The sequence below is a fragment of the Myodes glareolus genome, chromosome 4 (genome assembly GCF_982192425.1).
Source record: "Myodes glareolus chromosome 4, mMyoGla1.1, whole genome shotgun sequence".
Taxonomy (NCBI): domain Eukaryota; kingdom Metazoa; phylum Chordata; class Mammalia; order Rodentia; family Cricetidae; genus Myodes; species Myodes glareolus.
The window spans coordinates 49143705-49164264 of NC_142029.1; the positions used below are offsets into that span (position 1 = coordinate 49143705).

Consider the following 20560-nt stretch of genomic DNA (forward strand, 5'->3'; position numbering starts at 1 on the left):
AATTTGGAGGCCAGGGCAGAACAGGCGCTCCAAAGCCATCGTAACAGGTGGCAGCACTCCTAGCCATGACAATACAAAGATACTTGAGGGCGTTGTTGGAGATACCTCCAACTCTGCATTTATCTACTTAAAAAATTACATTTTCTATATTAGCATATATTTATTATATTATAAAAACAATGGGCTTTATTATGACATTTCGTATATGTAGAACATGTATTCCCATCATCCTACTCCTTTTTGTCCCCTAACCCTGATTCCCTTCCTCTTCCCAAGCAGTTCCTTTCCTATTTCATGTTTCATATGCATCTCTCTCAGACACACATCCACACACACAGACACACATCCACACACACAGACACACATCCACACACACACACACATCCACATGCACACATCCACACATACCCACACATACACAGATCCACACATCAACACACACACACATACCCACACATCCACACACACACATCCACACATCTACACACACACACCCATACACACACACACACACACACACACAAACACACACAATCTTTTCATTCTAGATTCCACAGGAAAGAGAACATGCAACACTTTTATTTCTAAGAATACCACACTTGGCATGGTATTCTCTACCTTAACCTGTTTTCCTGCAAATGACATTATTTAATTCTTCATGACTGAACAACCCCTGCTCCCCAGTCTGTGACACATTTTCTTTATCCATTCAAGCACTTAACACTTTATTTTATAATAATGACAGTAATGCCCCAGGTCCTGTCCAAACACTTCCCAAAGTTAACCTATCTGCCCTTCAATGACAGTTTATGAAGTAGGAACCATCACTATCTTGCTCAACAGCACAGAGCAAGCAGGTGAGGCGGGAATTCACCCAGAGGAGGCCCGACTCCAGGGCCCAAGCTCTTAATGGATTCCTTATCCTAGGAGTATTCCCCAACAACAAAACAACTGAAGTCCAAGCATCCTATGGCTGGCAGTTGTCAGAGAAACTCACTTATTCAGCAGATGGAAAACTGCTTTTCCTCCAATGATCCTGGAGAAATTAAAGAACAAACTGAACTGAACCTAGAACATAGGTTTCCTAATGCTTGATCTATAGCAACTTTAAATCATCAGAAAAGGTCCCATCAGGCTATTGGCAACAGAAGAGAAACAGACAGGCTTTGGTTGGTAGTACTGTCATCTTCCTGGCTTGAAAGGTATTTGGGTGTTGACACAAGGCTACCTTATTATTCAGAAATATCCTTCCTCACACTCTGTCTCTCCAGGCTCCACCCACATTTACAGATTGTGACAGAAGAAGGAATCAGAAGAGAAGGCCACTTCACAGGCGCAAACGGACTACTACATATGGTGAGGTTCAGCAAATGGCCCCCAAGGACTCCATCTCCAACTTCAGCTGCTTCTCAGGCACTCAAGAAATACTTTTGTCTTTGCTGTTGTTATGCCTGTGGGCATGGACTCATGTCTACCTTTCTAGAATAAACAATTCCTTCAAGGGAAGCTCCATGCTGGAAATAGTATACCCATTTTGAAGGAACCAAGAATGTACTTTCTCATGGGAATGGAATCTTCACACATCACACATCTCCCTGCTCCCAGTACTGTCCTGCCTTCCCCTCTCCACTCCGATCCATCAAACAGGCTTTGAAGAGTTGAATTCCCTTGTCATTAAGAGACAAATAGGGCTTAGTTGGTAGAGCACTTGCTTACCTTGCAAGCGTGAAGCCTGACGTTCAGTCTCCAGCACCACATAAACCAGATGTTTATAACCCATGACGCTACCACTTGGAAGAGAAGGCAGGAGGATCAGAAGTTCAGGGCGACACAGGAGCTCAAGAACAGCCTGGGCTACATGAAACCCTATCTCAAGTTAAAGAACGAGGGAGTAAGGTGAGTTAAATGGGATTGTTCTGAAATAATGTAGGGGAGATGGTTAGTAAACTCTGCCAGTGAGGTCCAGGCAGAAGGCATCATCTGCAAAACAGAGTGAGTTCTCAGCAGAGTACACCTGCTGATACCTTGGCCTCTAGAACCATGAGCAATACATTTCTGGCATTTATAAGCTCTGCAGCCTACGGATGCTGTTGCAGCTGTCCAAATGGATTAAGACAACCAGCTGGCTTCTCCTTATTCACTGACTTCTTCGGCTCTTAGACACAAAGACCAAAACCCTGCCATAAACCCAAGAACCACTGTACAGGTTCAAGTTAAGGAGACATGGCTGGGTCTTAGAATGGCCCTGTACTACCTGAGTCCTCCTACCCAAGGACCAGCTGTTTATTTTTATATTGCATAAGGGCAACAAACTTAACATTTTTAGATGGTTGGGAAAAATCAGAAGAGAAGTCTTTTGTGACATAAGACTATATGAAATTCAAATTTGGGAACCCAGCTATACTCAGCAAATGATTCTTTTTGGACTACTACAGCAGAATACAGTGGTGACAGAGATGGCATGGCCAGTGCTACCTCAAGTATTTATTATATGGCTCTTTCCATAAAAAGTGTCCCTGCTAGAACAGGGTACTTCGAGTACAAACCATGAGCAAGCAGCATGGCACAAACATGCACATACAGGGCTGACAACAAACTCTTTCCTCTGGGGAAGGCTGAAGCTAAACCTTCTTTGGGCTTCCTGATGCCCGTGAAATGCACTGATGGCACCCACTTTCATGAAGTGGCAAAATGGTTTTTTTTGTTTGTTTTTATAACATCTATACATGTGAGAGTTCTAGATGGTCACTTCTAAAGGGCCAGAGGCCATACTAAAGTCATGCTTACTGATGATGACTTCCTATTCTTTCATTTAATGAGGGTCTGCTTGGGTTCCTTGTCTTAATGTAGGTACCAAAAAAAAAAAAAAATCATACACTGGGGCTGCAGAGATGGCTCAGTGTGTGCTGTGCAATTCTTAGCACCCACATAAAAAAGTGGGCATGGATGTATGTCTGCAACCTATGTGTGCATGCACACGCATGCTGGGGTAGGATGGGGTGGCACAAAAAGGCACATCCTACAAACTTACTGGCTGGCTTCAATGAGCAACCCTCTCTCAAGGGAACAGGCAGACTGCAACAAAGGAAGATGCTCAATGTCCTCTGCCTGCTGCTTGCAAAATCACTCACACGCACGTGCCATTCACACATATGTACCATACATAATCACTCGCACTCACCCGCCATTCACATGTATACACCACACACAATCACTCACATGCATGTGCCATTCACACGTCTACAGCACACACAATCTCTCACACTCACGTGCCATTCACACATATACACCACACATACCAAGGATGATGATAACGATGGCAATGATGTCATAGACTGAGTGCTAAACAGAAATTTATTCTTCACAGTTCTGAATGCCAAGACATCCAAAATCAAGATGCTGGCCAATGTAGTTCCTGGCAAGGGCCTGTGAATCTGAGATCTGGCACTAGCTGGTTCTAACACACAACGAGCTCTCACTAAATGTTTGAGGAAGGGAGTGTCTATGCTATGACCTCGCTCTGGAATCTGTTTTTATGGAGTTTATTCTCATTCATGCAGGCCCCACCTTCCAAATCCACGACACTCTTGAGTCAGGGCTTCAGCACAGAAACTTGGAGAGACAGTGACTATTCACTCAGTCTACAGCACACCTACTTTATGCCAGGTACAATTCTGAGAAGTTCTCTGAGAGGTAGACTGGGCACCGCATGGTAGAGACTCCCTAGGACAAGGAGTATGTGAGAGGCCGTGGGGCGGAAATATACTTCCGTGGGGCAGGTATACTTGCCTTTAAGGAACTGACTGCCTGAGAAACCATAACAAATCTATGAAAAGCCAAGTTCCCACAACTTAAGATTTAAATAATGCTTCGAGACCCTACACAGAAGCCTTAGTGCAGAACAGCTTAGCAGAGCCATTCACCGAGGAGGGCTGGTTTACCACATCTATTCTGTGTCGCGCACACTATCATTATCCACACTAACAAATGTTTTGTCGTTAAGCTGAGAGCCCTTCGACACGAGGGAATGGGCCTTTCCCCACAAAATAGGGTTGAGAATAGGGATGCATAGTTGTTCAATTACGTGTGATTTGGAAACCAACAGACAACACACATGTTCATGTGAGTACCACATGCCTCCAAGAGAGGGGGAAGGGGGTAGGGAATTCATTTGCGGCCAGTCTGATGATATATCTTGCTCCAAGAACTGCGGAGCACGGGTCATCCAAACTTTACCCACATTCAGTCACATGCTTTCTTATCCCCAAGTACGAGCTCAATCCAGAAATAACTCCATGCCTCTGGTCGCAGGGAAGTTGGGAAAGAAGCCTCCAGCAGCACATCGCATACACTGCACAGGAAGCATCTGCCTCCTCCAGGCTTTTGCAGCCGTTTCCAAATGTCTATTCAAAGTAATGCACATCCATCCTAGTAAAATCAGGCAGGACAATGTTCCCGGACATAAAAGGACTGACTGAAATGCAGCGAAGGGGAAAAGGCCCCTACATCTTACCTAATCCAAAACAAACAGTACCAGAGTCTGGAGAGAGAGATTTGCCAAAACAGATAACGCAACTGGGACACTCCCTGTTTCCAAAGACTCTGCTCTCAGATAGTCTGAGTCCAGCCTTGTGATCTCAGGCAAATCACAGCCCCTTCTTGGGCCTCTTTCCCCTCATCTGTAAAATAGGGCCCTGGACCAGATCCCTGACTTTAAGAACTGAGGAGTTTACTAAGAAATTCCAGTATCAGCTTTCATTAAGACTTAAGCAGTAAGGCATTCTGAAAAACCCCGACAAAGCCACAGCTTCTCCCGAGAAGACTGAAAGACACTTAAAATAAGAAACACATGATAATATAATAAGCAAATCACTCATTCTCTCCTCTTTTTAACCCATTCCTTTTCAGAAGAAATGGCATCTGCACAGTTATACCTGAACTGAAACAGATATAAATCCTCTCCAGCCCTTTGGAAGCCAGCATCTCCCCTGCAGGCAGTCCTGGAGGGGGAGCATCCATGCTCATGGGAATCAGATCTCGTGAGAAGAAGATGACTGCTACTTTCCAGTCTCCCACCGCAACCACTTTATTCCAGAAGCTCAAAAGGGGTTACTGTGCTCTTGTGTATGTGTATGTATACACACACACACACACACACACACACACACACACACACACACACACACACGAGTGTAGGCCGGAGATCAATGAGCCTGGAGCTCACTAGATGACTAGACTGGCTAGCCTGAGAGCCCCAGGGATCCACCTGGTTTTCTTGGCAGACTTATAGGTATGTTAATACCATGCCCAGCTTTTGCTTGGGTGCTGGGGATCAAATTCAGGTCCGCTTCCCTCCAAGCAAACACTTTATCCAACTGAACCACCTTCCCAGCCTCTTAACTTAAAAAAACAAAACATCCTGATTCTGAAACCCTACATCTCAGTTGATCTTTTCCTTTGGAAAGCCTTCCCTTTCCATCCCCACCATTTCTATCAAGCCAACACTCAGACATCCTGTCTCTGTTCTCTAATTTTACATATACAAAACTGTCTTGCCTGAGGGCTACAGAAATGGCTCAGTGGTTAAAAGCACTTGCTGCTCTTGCAAGAGGACCTGGGTTCAGTTCCCAGCAACTATGTGGTGCTTCCCAACTGTAACTCTGCTTCCAGAAGATCTGATTAATTCTTCAGGTCTCCGTGGGCACAGCACACACATGACACACTTACATAAATGTAGGCATAAAATAAAAATAAGTTAAAAAACCATGCATGAATATTCATGAAGCCTGTGAAATTCTGAATGAGAATCAGAATCAGGTGGGTCAGTAACTCATGTAAAGGTGTACCCTTCCACCCCCTTTCAAAAAAATGCAAAACAAGAGAGTCTCAGGGGCCAAAGAGATGGCCAATCACTGATGAGCACTAGCTCTTACTGAGGACCCACGTTTGGTTCCCAAGGGCAGTTCACAACCAGAAGTGACTCCAGTTCTCACGTATCCTCTTCAGGTCCCTGCAAGGAACCAGGCACATATCCATACACTCACACATGTAAAAATAAAAAAAAAAGTTTATGTCTGAGCTGGGTGTTGTGGTGCATACCCTTAATCTTGGCTTCCAGGAGGCAGAGGCAGCTGAATCTCTGTGAGTTTAAGGCCAGTCAGGGCTACAAAAACGTAAGTAGAACCACAGAACAAACCCTGGTATAGCTATGACCTAGGCTAAGATGAAGAACACTGCAAAACAGAAGGAGACGCCCCAGGATATCCATCCCCTTCCACAATCCTCTTCCTATCAGTAATCTACCACCCTGAAGCCGGGGCTTGTCACTGTGACATAGCTTCCCAACTCAATGCAGGGCACAGCATAGATCCTCCCAGTGGTATGTAACTTCATACAAACTTAATCGCCACATAAAAGCTATCATTCTTGAAACTTTTTATTTCTTGCTCAGTTTTATGTTTGCAACAGGCACACAGAGTGACACGCACAACTCTAATTCCTCTGTGTTCACTACCCAGAACACGCCATTATATGAATATAATGACTATATTGCAGAGTTGATTAAAGATAGTGCCGCATGTTCTGTATGTCTGCCAGGCAGGGCTTGCAATGTACCAGCCACTTTCCATGTTTTCTAGAGCTCCCCACAGCACTCAAGGCGCAAAGTAAAATTCACAATAGACCAAAGCAGGAAGTAGACAGAGAGGGATCAAATGTGTCCAATACACATGATGGATGACTCAGGCTGCAAGTTCAAATCCACCCAGGTCTAAAGCCGTACTCCTAACATTAGGCACTGGGACTGCACTTATGCAGACACTGCCATTATTTGGATGTTTTCAAAATGAAAGAGCTGGCGGGGAGAGGATTCTAAAGTTATCTGAGAAAATCTGAAACAGGAAGCTCAGTTTTCTTTCTGAACAAACAATTCCACCGGAAATTCACCAGTGTCCACACGTACACAAGAGGACAAGCGCTGGCCTCTGACAAAAGTCCCTGTGGACACTCTGGAGTCAGTCCCAAGTTCACACAGACATTAAGTTACCTCAAGCTGAACTGCAGGCCTCCCTGGCTTCCTTTAGAGAAACATTGATGCACCTACTCAGAGGGTGGAGAGAGAGGCCCACAAGACCCTGGGGATCAGACCCTGCTGAGTAGACGAGAACCGGCTCCAGGGAGCAGCTCCAGCTGCTGCGCGCTCTGCAGATCTCAGGAACAGTTGCGTGTTCACCAGCCACTCTGCTCTCCACTTAGCCAGCTTCGAGAGTGCTGCTGCTTCAAGCCCAGCCCTGTTGCTCTGGAGAAAGCCCAGCTTGCAATACGGAAGAGAAGCCAGAAAGAGAGAGGGTGGAGACTCAGGGAATCAAACAGGGAGCAAGGCCTAGTTGGGGGGGGGGGGGTTACGGGGGAATTCCAGCTTTAGGCCAGGGCCCAGACCCTGGGCGCTCTCATCAGGGCAATCCCTAGAAGATGTTAAAGTCCTGGTCTCTAGAATTCCCAGCAACAGGGAAAGCTGCCCTGGACTGGTGACTATTGTCAAGCCTCTAATGCTCAATCTCTGTGGGGAAATCTAAGAAAGACCCCCATAAGCGGAAACAACCCCTCCACCTTTCCCTGTCAAAATAAGCAGCAAGAGGCATTGCCAGAATGAGCAGGGCTGGGGCATCCCCGACCTCTCTGGAGGGGCTGGGGTAAATGATCTCTGGGGGCCCTGCCATCACTTGCCTTTGGCCAGGGCACTAACATTTACACAGCACTTTAGAGTGGAAATCACTTAATCCCAGAACCCCTATGAGACCGCGATTACTGCTGTTCCCACTTTACAGAGCAGGCAGCTAGAGCGCAAAGGGCATGACCAAGGTCACAGGCAGAGTTGTAAAGGCAGGGGTGAAGGATGGAAGCCTACAACTGTGGGAGGGACACCCAGAGCATCCACTGGACGGGGAGAGTGGACACGGGAAGGAACCGAGGGAGGGTATAGAGGGAGAGAAAGGGTCAAAGTGTCAAAGAACAGACTGAATAATCAATCCTCCAAGCCTGCCTCAGCCTCAACGTTTAAGCACAGGTAAAGAGCAAAAGATAAGAATGAGGAAGGAATCAGACTGGACAGAGGCGAAGGGAGGCATGGGCCGGATAGGAGGAGGCCATTGGGGCAAGGAAGGAAGGTGGAGAGGGAAATCTGCAGGCGGGACACGAGTGGGCACCGGGGCGCGATTGTCCCACCTTGAGCACCGTGACTGCACCCGCGCTGTGCACCTGGAAGTGCGTGGGCGGCTCGGCTCCGGGCTCCGCAGCCTCATCGCGGCCCTGGTAGCTGAAGCAGGCGTCGGCGATGTCCAGGTGGCCGAGCGGTAGAGCGTCCTGCGGGCTCTTGAAGTAGTAGAGGTAGCAGCGACGCGAGTCAAACACGAACCAGCGGCTGCGGTAGCCGCGCAGCGGGCCCTTGCCCGAGAGCTTCTGCAGGTAGCCGCACAGCCGCGAAGGTTCCCGCCCCGCCACCGCCCCGGCCTCCGAACCGGTTACCGGCACCGTTTCCTCGCCGCCAGCACCACCGCCCTCCTCCGCGCGTGACCCGGCCCCCGGCATACCCCGCCGACGGCGCCCGCGCCCCGCGCCTCCGGGCCGCCGCCGCAGCGCCCACCTCCCCGCGCCGCGCCCTCCGCAGGGCCGCCGCGCGCTGAGCAGCCTGGGATTTGTAGTCCCGCCCCCGCCGCGCCCCCGCTGTGTGGGGGAGAAGAGGTTTCCTGGCGACATGGGATTGCTCAACCGGAGTTTCAGCTCATCTTGGGGCGCCAAGGTTCTCCCTATCCCGGGAAGCAAAGTTTTGTTTCTTTATGCGAGCGTGGGTTCCGCTAGAGGGTTTTTCAAAACCTGCGGTGGGTCCACTTAACACTGCCCGGAACTCTAAATAAGCTTTAATTTTAAAATCTGTGCCCAGCCAGTAGTCATAGATGATAGTTAGAGTGCCTATTGCCTGGTCGAGAGTGGGTGCTCTGTAAATATTTGTAGAGTTTGTGAATGGAAGCCAACATATTTACTGCCTCTCCACATCCTGGTTTGTTCACTGAATAAAAAATATTTATGGAGGGCGTTTTGTGTAGGGTTCAAACACTGGCAGATTCAGCAGCGACAAGTCAATGACTTCCTGGCCTCATATTATATTCTAATAAAACAGAACAATAATTCACACATTTTTCAAAAGCAGATAACTAGAACAACTGCTTTGCTGCGGAAGTGTTGTCAAATAATGATTGTTGTTTAAAATAATACCACTGTGCTGGTTAGTGCTTTGTTAACTTGACACAAGCTTAAATCCTTAGGGAAAAAGAAATTTTAATTGAGAAAATGCTTCCATAGGATTGGCGTGTAGACAAGTTTGTGGGACATTTTCATGGTTGATGATTGTGGGAGGTGTGACCACTGTGGCACCCCTGGGCAGGTGGTCCTGGACGACACAAAAAAAGCAGGTTGGGGAAACCATGGAGGGCAAGTCATGAGAGGCAAACCAAGAGGAGCGTGGTCCTCCATAGCCTCTGCTTCAGTTCCTGCTTCCAGGTTCCTGCCCCAAGTTTCTGCTCTGACTTCCCTCAGTGGTGGGTTATAGTTTGTAAGGTGAAATAAGCCCTTTCCTTTCCAAGCCACTTCTGGTCATGGTGCTTTATTAATTAAGACGTCACTTACCAGTGATGGGTGGGAATGCAAAATTGAGACAGTTTCTCACTGTGTAATCTTGACTGGTATTCATCTGGAGATCTTCCTGCCTCCACCTCCAAAGTGCAGGGATTACAGGAGTGTGCTACTCCACCCAACTTCCCAGTACTTTCTGTATTAAGTCATTTCAACCCTCATAACGATCACACAAGGCATTCATTTTATTTTATGTGCTTTGATGTTTTGCCTACATGCATGTTTTTGTGAGGGTGCCGGGCCACCTAGAATGGGAGTTACAGGCACTTGTGAGCCACTAAGTGGGTGCTGGAAATTGAACCTGGGTCCTCCAGAAGAGCAGTCAGTGCTCTTAACTGAAGAATCATCTCTCCAGGTCCATGCCCACCACCAACCACCTTCTCATATTTTGCACACACACACGTGCTCTCTCGCTCTCTCTCTTGCGCGCGCGCGCGCGCACGCGCGCGCGCGCGCGCGCACACACACACACACACACACACACACACACACACACACGTCCTATTTAGAGCCTGGGCCAGGCTATTAACCTCTTTTCGCCTCAGTCTTTTATTTACTGCCATTGCTATTATTGTTTTTATTGTGCCATTAGCATTGCTTCTTCTGCAGTAAGCAGATTCTGAGAGGAAAATCTATTCGTCAGGCTGGCCTACATGTACAATAGCCAAGAGACCTCCACGTTATATGCCAGCCGGGCTTCCCTGGGGAGTGGGAGTGAGGGGAACCAAGTTCAGTTTGAGCCTCACTCTGTGTAAATGAGAGCCTGCGACTAACTGGCTTGTGGAGAAGGCAGTCAGGGTGGGGTGTGACTTTGAAATGCTATGGAAAAGAGAAGACCTGGGTGAAGTCGATCTGTTCAGCTGAGGTGTGAGAAACAGAAGCATACAGCCCACCTCAGCTCAGTCAGTGAGCTGCAAGAAAGTGGGGTTGGCCATGAACTATGGTCTTAGAGGACAGAGTCAAGTTTTATAGATATTACTTGAAAATAGATGCCTGGTAAAAATAAAGATACCATCCTTCTTGGTCAGAGGGAGAGAGCCTCTGCCCTGGGAGAAAGTCTGGGCTGGTAGACTGGAGCAGGTAGATGGACAGTACTGGACAAGAGATCCCAAGCTGATCCTGGCCTTACTCTGCTGCACCTGAGTTCCCTGAACACTTACATTGAATGAGAAGGGGACCCACTGCAGTGCTGCAGGGCCCTGCCTTCTTCCTTTGGAGACACACTTTATGTCATAGTAAACAAATTGAAATGCTCTCATGTCCCATAGTAAATATCAACAGAATTTGTATATAAAAGTGTTCAAAGATTGGGGTTGGAGAGTTTGCTTAGAGCAAACTCTGTTGTGAACCATGTTTTGGGGGAGACTTGTGCTGTGATCCTAGCTGCGGTGGATTTGTATGTTCCAGGGTAGGGGCATGAGGATTAGAAACAATTGGTAGGAGGAATAGAAATAAGAAAGAAACTCAGAGACACGGGATAGCAACAGGAGGGCAACTCAGCGAATATTGGATGCTGAATTCTGAGTTCACCCATGTTTAATTTCCATACACTTTCATATCCCAATACAAAATGGGGGAAAAAGGCAAAAGACTGCTTCAACCTGACACAAAAGACGACCAGAACAGTTACTTGCCTTAATATTTGAGATATCATGTCATTAATTCCTGAGAAAAGTATTTGCTGTCTGGAGCAGTGAGCACACCCTAGACCTAGTCTCCTGTAGGCAGCCACTCCCTAAATCAAACCTTCTATTTCAAAAGAAGGAGCAGAAGTATGCTTGAATCCTGTGACCTCCGGTCAGGGTGGAGCGAATCAACCTCTATGGGACGTCTTAATATCCAAAACATCAAGTAACCACACCCTAGGTCAGGATATCTTATTTTGTAGCCACACCTGTTGTTAACAACTTCGAAAGAGCAAAAATAAGCTCACACTCTCTGACCTTCAGACAAGGTGGAATAGGCTCACGTTTTTTGGGTCCTGAAAGTTCTCAACCTTCCTAATGCTAAGATCCTTTAAAACAATTCCTCATGTTGTGGTGATCTCCAACCATAAAATAATTTTGTTGCTACTCCATAACTGTAATTTTGCTATTGTAATGAATTTTAATGTATAAATATTCTATATGCATGATATCTGATAGGCGACGCATGTGAAAGGGTTGTTAGACCCCCCCCACCCACAAAGGGATTTTGACCCATAGGTGAGAACCACTGACTTACTGATTAAGAGTACTTGCTGCTCTTACAGAAGTCCTGAGTTTGATTCCCAGCACCCACATGGCTCACAACCATCTGTAACTTCAGCTCCAGGGGATATGATCCCCCAACCCCCCTCTCTGTAGGCATGCATGTACATGGTTCACTGTAATTGGAGGTTTTCCTCCCACCCGCCAGTTCCTGAATAACCACTCAGAGGCTTAATATTACTTATAAATGCTAGGCTGATGGCTCAGGCTTATTATTAGCTAGCTCTTAATTAATTAAACCCGTAATTTTTAATCCATGCTTTGCCACATGATTTGTGTTTGTAGGTTGTTACCTCATCTTTTTAAAAGTATTGCTTCCTTGGCAGCTTGTTGACACCTCTCAGATTCTGCCCTTCTCTTGTACCTCTGTTTGGATTTTCCACCTGACTCTTTCCTGCCTTGCCATAGGCCAAAGTAGCTTTATTTACCAAACAACGAGAGCAGCACATGTTCACAGTGTGCAGAAAGACCATTCCACAGCAGTTCTTATAGATATACCCAGGAAAACATTCATATACATAAATAAAAAAATTTAAGTCATATGATGCATCCATAATTGTGCTCTTGATATTACATGAAGATGAGTTGTTCATTTTAATTTCCTTTTTAATTTTTAAAAAGAGATTTGTTGATTTCATTTTATGTGCATGAGTGTTCTACTTGCATGTATGTATGCATACCATCTATGTGCCTGGTACCTGTAAAAGTCAGAAGAGAGTTGAATCCCCTGGAGCTGGAGTTACAGACAGTTGTGAGCCACCATATGGGTGCTGGAACAGAATCCTGGTCTTCTGCAAGAGCATCAACTTCTATTAACCATTGTTCTATCTCTCCAGCCCCTGGCTATGAGTTCCTGAGAATTAACAGATCTACATGGCAATTCTGGCCAAGTGAAAAAAAAATCTACAGGGTCTTTTCCAGGGTATGGGTATGTTTATGATTCCTAGCAAGTGGGCATAGTGTTATACTTTATAGATATTTAAGAAAATGCTTCTTAATTTTTATTTTGTCTACTTTGTAGATTTTGAGGTCAATACATTCCTGTTTTATTTCTGTAGGGCAGAGCAGGTTCTATGAAGTCCAGGCTATCCTAGAACTTACACCTTTATCTCTGCCTCTCAAGTGCTGTAATCATAGGCACCTTACCGACACACACAGCTGCCATTTTTCTTATACAACAGTTATTTCACTGGTTTCTCAAAAGTCAGCACACCTGGACACTGAACCTATAGTCTCTAAGAGATAAACTGACTTCACTCCTGCCTGGCTCTGGCCAACCCCAAAATGTGGCTCTTTCTGGAGTCTGAAACCACAGGCCTGAGATTCCCCAGTGACAAAGTAAAACACCATCTTGGTATGGATCCATAGAAAGTCTGGTTCCCCCGAGTCTTTGGAAGTGTCCAAGCCTTTGTAATCAAGTCCAAATTCAAGTTGACCTCTACCTGTTGGCTAAGGCTACTCTAGGATGCTGCTGGTTTCATGCTTTCTTGTCTCATCTAGGATACTAATTTTATTTCATCCCTGTACTGCCTTTTACCTTCAGTTTGGATACTTTTTACAGTTTATGCAGAGTGCCACCAAACAAATGTAGCTGCAGCCACTCATCTGTGCCATGTGAGCCTTTGCTCTGGCCAGCTTCTTGCAACCCAGTGACCAGGAGGAAGTGGCCGCCCAGAAGGAAGTAGCCACTGCTTACCGAAAAGAGGAAATTTGGGAAATGAACTTACTCAAACAAGGCTAGTTCCTGGGCAAACCCCAGAGAACAAATATCCAAGGGTTCATCCCCAGTCAGTCTTTCCAGCAAAGGTACAGCGTGCCCAGAGGCTCTAGGGAAGGTTTAAAGTACATACAGCCTTTGCACCTATCAGATTGCAGGGAGCCTGAGCTGGTCAAGATGATCACCTGAAACAAAGAGGAGAATTTAGTCACAGGACCCTAGTTCTCATGTGTATAACAGGTCCTCTGAATAGGACCCCAGTTCCCACCTGTATAGCAAGTCCCCTGCATAGAACCCCAGTTCCCACTGATATCCTAGAAATGGGTGAGTGAATACTCTTCCAGGCCTTACTTTGCCTGCTCTGCAACCTAACATTGGCAGGAGGCCTAGCTGGGGGTAGAGAATGGGTGGGCTGTGGTCATCCTTCTGCAACTCCCCAGATCGGTTCAAGTCTTTGTGCTTAAGGTCTTATTGGTTTCCGGTGGCCTTGCTGCCCACTGGTCGGGACAACTGTGACTACTCTGTGGTACCATGCTGACGTCTTCCCTGTGTCCTGCTTGGGAAGTCATCCTTACTTTCATCCCCCTGGGGCCACAATTAAGGCCTCTGTTCTTGAAGCAGAAAGAGGCAGAGATGGCTTAGCTTGGTAGCTGTTGCACAGTATGAAGAAACTGTCCTGGTGAGGAGGGGTCAGAAGTAGGAGAGGAGGCTGGGAGATTGGAAGGGTGGTCGGGTGTGAGGAAGAATAAGGCCATTCCGAGTGTAATGGCTCCTTGGCTGCAATAAGTGACTTCCCAGGCTTTCTACGCGGTCTGCGTTGTCCTGAAGGATCATTCCTCAAGATGCCTATCGCCCAGCTAGGAGGTTGGTAGAGAAACTGAGAAGGGTGGGTGGAGGGCGGTGCCAAAATAAGAGGAGGCATCTCCTGGTGCTTTGGCTTCCTCATCTGAACAGTTGGAGCAGAGTAAATTCAGTGGCCTTCAGGAGCTGTCCTAAAGTTACCTGAGTTATTGAAAGCAAACATGGGCAGGTCCCTGACACCCAGTTAAATGTCAACACGGTGCCTAAGATATTCCACAAATCTTTCCAGTCCCTGTTCTGTGCCTCTGGCTGGGGTGCGGCAGCTCCAGTGCTGGCTCTGGGCCTATTCTCTGTTGTAAGACACCGCAGCAGGTAGGAACTTCTGGGGAACACCATCTCTAGGGGAGGGCTCAAAGTACTTCATTCTGCTCTTCAAAGGGTCTCGTTTTCCCTAGCAAACCAGTAGGCAAATCTCTCTACCCATGGTTCTCTTTCTGAAAGAGAAGGCATCGGATGACTTCCTACTTCCTAGGGTCTGGGGAACCAAGTTGTGGGTAGGCAGAGGCCTGGAAGTCCTTGGAGCTGATGAGGGTGGAAGTTGACCATTACCCCCACACCTAGTGAAGAAGATTCCTACAGGAGATAGGAAGAGATGGACTGGTTAGAGAGCAGGGAAGGTGGACCCCAGAGTGGGAGGTAATGGGACTGCAGCAACAGAAGCCCTGGGTTCTGTCCGTTCAACCCTTTATCCACAGAGTCTGCACCATGTTCCTACTGTCTTCACCACCTCCCTCCCTGTCCCTGTACCACTCAGCCAACCCAGATCTCCAATTCTCTAGGTTCAAACCCAGGCCTTCATGAATGCTTAGTGAGTGCTTGCACTGAGCTTACTCTCAGACCCTTCCTTCCCTTCTCACACGGGATTAAGGAGTGAGCACCCTCTGTGTCCACGTGGGGAGGAGGGAACATTGAACTGAAAACTTGAAGAGATCTGCTGTGCTGGTGGAGGAAGTACAAGCATCTCTGGGTTCAAAAAGAGTCCATGGAAGGACTTTAAGAATGTGCTTATGTAAGCAAAGTAACATGACCAGAGCCCAGTAGGTCAGAGTTGCTAAAAAGGAGCTAAGACAAGACCTTGAAGAAGCTGAATGCTAGAGTGGAGGGGGAAATGTTTGTAAATTTGGTTTCTGTTTTGCAATCCAACTAGTTGGAGTAAACATTAATTGTTTCATTACATTTTAAAAGTACTTCCAGCTGGGTGTGGAGTGCATGCTTTAATTCCAGCACCCGAGACAGTAGGCTGGCAGATCTCTATAAGTTCAAGGTCAGCCTAGTCAACTAGAGAGGTCTGCATAATTAAACCCTAACTCAACACAACGACAACAAATAAATAGATAGGTGAAGGTACTTCAGAATCTTAAGTCAGGCTGGTTGGGGGTCAAAGCAATAAGAGGTTCTTTGGCATGAGTACAGGGAGGGGGGTGGGGTTACTCTATGTCTTTAGTAGGCCATTTCTAGTCCTGAGTACCAGTTTACCTGTTTCATAATGAGAACTGGTGAACAGTGATATTAAACGTGTACCTGCTGTAAAGACAATGGAAAATCTTATGTGTTGATACTTCACACACTTGGCCCATGATCAGAGCATAAAACTTTGCGATACCAACTGATAAAGTTGCTGGGCCAAAAAGGCTGCAAGTCTAAGGGAAGCCTGGGCTACATAGTGAAACTCCCACCCTTGGAAAACAAACAATTAAAAGCAATTAGAGATTTACTGGGGGACTCCATTTTCTCATCAATGAAGAGAAGGGAAGAGTGTCCCAGTCAGAGTAAGAGGACCAGCAACTCAGAGGCCCCCACCCTGTAATCTGCCAGAAGTACCAGCCTACCTACCTGGGCCCCTTGGCAGCTACCTGGCCTCCAAGAAGCTGTCAAACAGGTTTCCTCATGGTCTGATCCTTGGCCCTTCTTCTCCTAATGAGCCCTAATCAGATCCTAAATAAATGCACATCCTTTCTTTAGCTGTGGTAAACAGACTATTCTGTTAGAAGATCGTGATTTCCTTCTTGCATGTGACCTAGTGAAGCTGGAGCTCTCTATAGAGACATTCATGTGAGTGCTTTGACAGAGGCATCGGGGAGGCTCTTTCCCTTCTTCTAGGTGGTCAGGAGCCCACAGACCCAGAGCAGGCAGAATGATAGCTTCATGGGTCGGGTGGGGCTGATGGCGATCTTAAGATGACCAAGGTCCAAGGCTCTCCTACTGCTGTAGTTCTCCTCTAACTACACATCAATATAGTCATTCTTCAGTATCCCCAGGGCACCCTGTGAGTATCAGAAAACCTTGGATGCTCAACTCCACCATATATAATACAAATATATATAGTGTACATACATATATAGTTTTTTTTCTTTTGGGTTTTAGAGACAGTGCTCTTTTTGATTAGTTTTCCAAGGTTTCAGACTTTTATAGGGATTCTCAGAAAAGCAATGTAAATTATGAAGTTCAAGAAGTTTCAGGAGGAGAAGAATATTAATAAGTGGTCTAGAGACTGTTGTGATATTTGGCAAAGAATGTGACTGCTTTCTGGTCCTTGTCCAAAACATCTGCCAGAGGCTAACTCGAGAAGTTTGAGTTAATGGTGTTGGTAGAGGAGATGTAAAGGCAGCCTCTCACTGACTCTGTTGTGTGGCTATTAGCAGATCTGTAACAAAAAGGAGCAAGTTGAGAAAGGAAAAATACAAAATTTACAGTTTTAGGAGAAAAGAAACTTCAGGAAGTGTAATGGAGCTAAGTCCATTGCTCAAGGAGATGATGGGTTTAAAGAAAAGCTTGATGCTAAATAGAATAAAGGGAGTGGTGACCTTAGGGCATGACCCCACCCAGTTAAGATTCCAACACGTGGAAAGGAATTAAAGAAAAGCTTAAGCAGTAAAGAAAACCACCACCAACAGAATGCTGCTGAGAATTTATTTGAATGAGGGGGTCAAGTTCTAGCTTGGTAATAGAATTTTTCTAATATAAACAGATCCTGGTTATTTGGCTACTTAGGTTTTAAAAGTTAATGTTAGCCATTACTGTACCAGTGGATCCTAGACTGGCTCCAACTGTTCCTAACCCTAAACTTATTATGAAGGGTATGAGGAGGGGAATTTCACATTTTTCCCTGAACATGAAGTCTGAACATGGAAGTGCCTGGGTCCATGAGTACATGTGTTCTCCCCTTACTGGGCCATCATAAACGTACATCCTGGGGAACAGGGATACCAAGATACAAAATTTTGGGGAGGAATGCACCTGCCAATAAACAAGCAAGGGTGCAATGTTGAAGAAGGACACTTAAAAGAAATCCCACACTAGGTCAGAATTGAGAATAATAAAGGGTTATTTATTTAGGGATAGACTCACAGATCACAATCTTTTGCTGGAATAGGGAACAGCAACAGAATCCCACAGCTTGAAAAGAGCCCGGACACACACTTTACATTGGCATAAATAGTATAAGAGGCCACGCCCAAGTGGGCAGGTAACTTAAAGTCTATTGGCAGCAGGAATTCCTACAGTACCTCCTTCTTTTGTTTAAATAAGAGAGTTCTAAGCCTAATACAAAATTACATACAATAAGAACAAATATATCAAGAAAGAAACATGTGATAAATGTTTCAATAATTATCCTATCTTAATGAGTTTAAGTTTTGTATAATAAATAACTTGGCCAAGTCATGAGAGGAAAGTAACTACAATTATCTAGTCTTCAACCCCCATCCAAGATCCAAGAAGGGAAATAATATTACTTGAGTAAGCAGGAAGTGCAATCAAGTAACTTCCAAAAATGTAAAACAAATGACAGAGACAACTGGCTACTTGGGCAATCACCAAAGTCTCATTTTTAGTGTTGGAGCAACCAACTTTGGCTAAGGCCTAGAATAACTGACAGATCATTTTCAGAGACAAGAAATTTTCCAAACCCATCTTCCCGGTCTTGGCAAGGTTTCACAGTCTTTTTTTCTTGTATCCTGTTTGTCCCATCTGAACATCGTGTATTTCGTCAGTGGTTGATGCATGGGCAGTTCCTTGCCTAAAGGCCAATTTTGCCAAGAAGAAAACAAACTCCAAGTGGAGTGTCTTCAGTGCTCAATGTTCTCTCAGGAATAGATTGGTGCTGCCAGGAGCAATCACATCTCATTTCAGTAGAACCCTTAGTTATTTAAATGCCATATTCTACAGCTCTTTGAAGTGGTTGAAGATTGCCTATCTATGCAGAATACAATCTCTTTGTATCTAAAGAACCTGATTAGTCTATGGCAAAAATAGATGACTATTGATCTATAATTCTTCATACCTATATAACTTAAAGACTAAGACTTCATATTAGAATATTATACAATAAACAACTGTGCAACAAATGAGGACAATGACCTCAAAATGTAAACAATGTTTAAGTATCTCGATCAGAGGTAGAAATATACATTGCAATATGATAAACATATCCTAAAATTGTATCAATATACAAAATTTTTTAAGCAGAGGTAGAAGCATGCATGCATATACTATGACAAAATAACTTTGCCTAGATATACAAATATTGTAGACGAAAATAGGAACATATTCAATATAACTTAAGTTTGTATCAATATACAAGAATCTATCCCAATGAAAATTGCCTATAAATAATAGCTCACAAGTATTCACTCTATTACCCACTGTTATTATTAGTGTGAGTAAGCTCACACTAATCTATTATCCCATCCAATTTCCCCCTCTTTTTTTTCCAAAAAGATCCCTGAGCCTATATAATTCCCCCAACCTTCAACCCTTAACCCTATGCCAATTATAATCAACTCCTAAATAATGTCCCTAACACTGAACACAAACTTTGTTGGGAATGGGGATGTTGTCTTCTAGAATTACTTCCAGCTGTCATGGGGGCGATGTTCTTTCTATGGGATCCTGTGAGAGTAAAATGATGGTTAAGTTTCAAGATTACTGTCTCGTATAATTGCAAATAGTCTCTGAGTATTCGGTAGGGTTTTTTTTTTTTTCTGAGGTTCCTATTTGGAGTTCTAGTCAGAACATTGTAAGAAAGTGTACCATTTCAGCTCACCAAGTTGAAACCATCTTGAACAGTTGGTACCCAAAACAGGTCTTATAGTATCACTATCAGCATCATAATGTCATATCAACCAGGTGGAGTTGTTGTTTGGGTTCCCATCTTTTTCCTGGGAACTTCAAAGATTACTGCAGGAAAATTCATTGTTCATTGTGGAAAACTTTTTTTGCACTTCATTTTAAATTTATTTTGATTTTTTAATTTTAATAACAACTTTCTTTCATTTACTCTAGACACCAATAGGTTTCCCTACCTCCTCTCCTCCAGTCATTTTGCATTTTGAGTTTCATTTTATTTTGGCTTTCCTTCAATGATTCTTCCTTTCTATTAAATTCTACTTTAATACTTTGAATTGATTTTACTATTTCATTCAACTTTTCATGTTCTTGTGATCTTCATCCTGGTATTTATTTATATCCTCTTTGGACTTCTTGATAATGTTTATAATTGCAATTTTAATCATTGTGGAAAACTTAAACATTATTTATGTAGACATATACTGACATATATAGTCAATGAAAGGTATGATAGGACAAAAATAGGTATGAAGAAAAGTAAAATTTTTTCTAAATTCTTTTTTCTTTCTGCCCTGCATCAGATGGCTCTTGACATGAGACAGAAACTCTGAATTTTTCTTTTAACAACATGCTTGGTTTTAGAGAAGGACAGCCATTGTCCAGCTCCAAAGCCAGCTTTATATATTCACACACACACACACACACACACACACACACACACACACACACACACATTTAAATGTATATGTTTTGATCACCTGTCCTTAAAAGTCATAGTCCTTTTTCTTGAAGATTCTTATTGGATAGTTACTTTTCCTTCTGTCAGCATCCAAACATTCAGGGTCTCTTTGAATAGGAAGTGTAAAACAAAAGACCCTTCTATTGATTAAAATGACAGAGACTTACCCATTACCTGGACGATTACTTCAGACTCTTCCTTGGCAATCTTGGTAATCTCCATGGAGGCAGAGTGGTTTCA

General features: G+C 44.8%; 1 protein-coding gene across 2 annotated transcripts in view; it reads right to left on the bottom strand.

Moving 5' to 3' along the window:
• Tbc1d2b (TBC1 domain family member 2B) overlaps positions 1-8601 on the bottom strand; it is a 73505-nt gene extending 64904 nt beyond the window's left edge. The window contains exon 1 of one of the 2 annotated variants that reach the window (XM_048452485.3): positions 8224-8601. In XM_048452485.3, coding sequence (XP_048308442.3) covers positions 8224-8586 — 363 coding nt within the window. In that variant the 5' untranslated portion in view covers positions 8587-8601. Of the gene's footprint in view, positions 1-7045; positions 7290-8223 lie in introns of those variants that run through there. The other variant, XM_048452484.3, reaches the window with a different exon arrangement.
• Positions 8602-20560: the final 11959 nt, after the last annotated feature.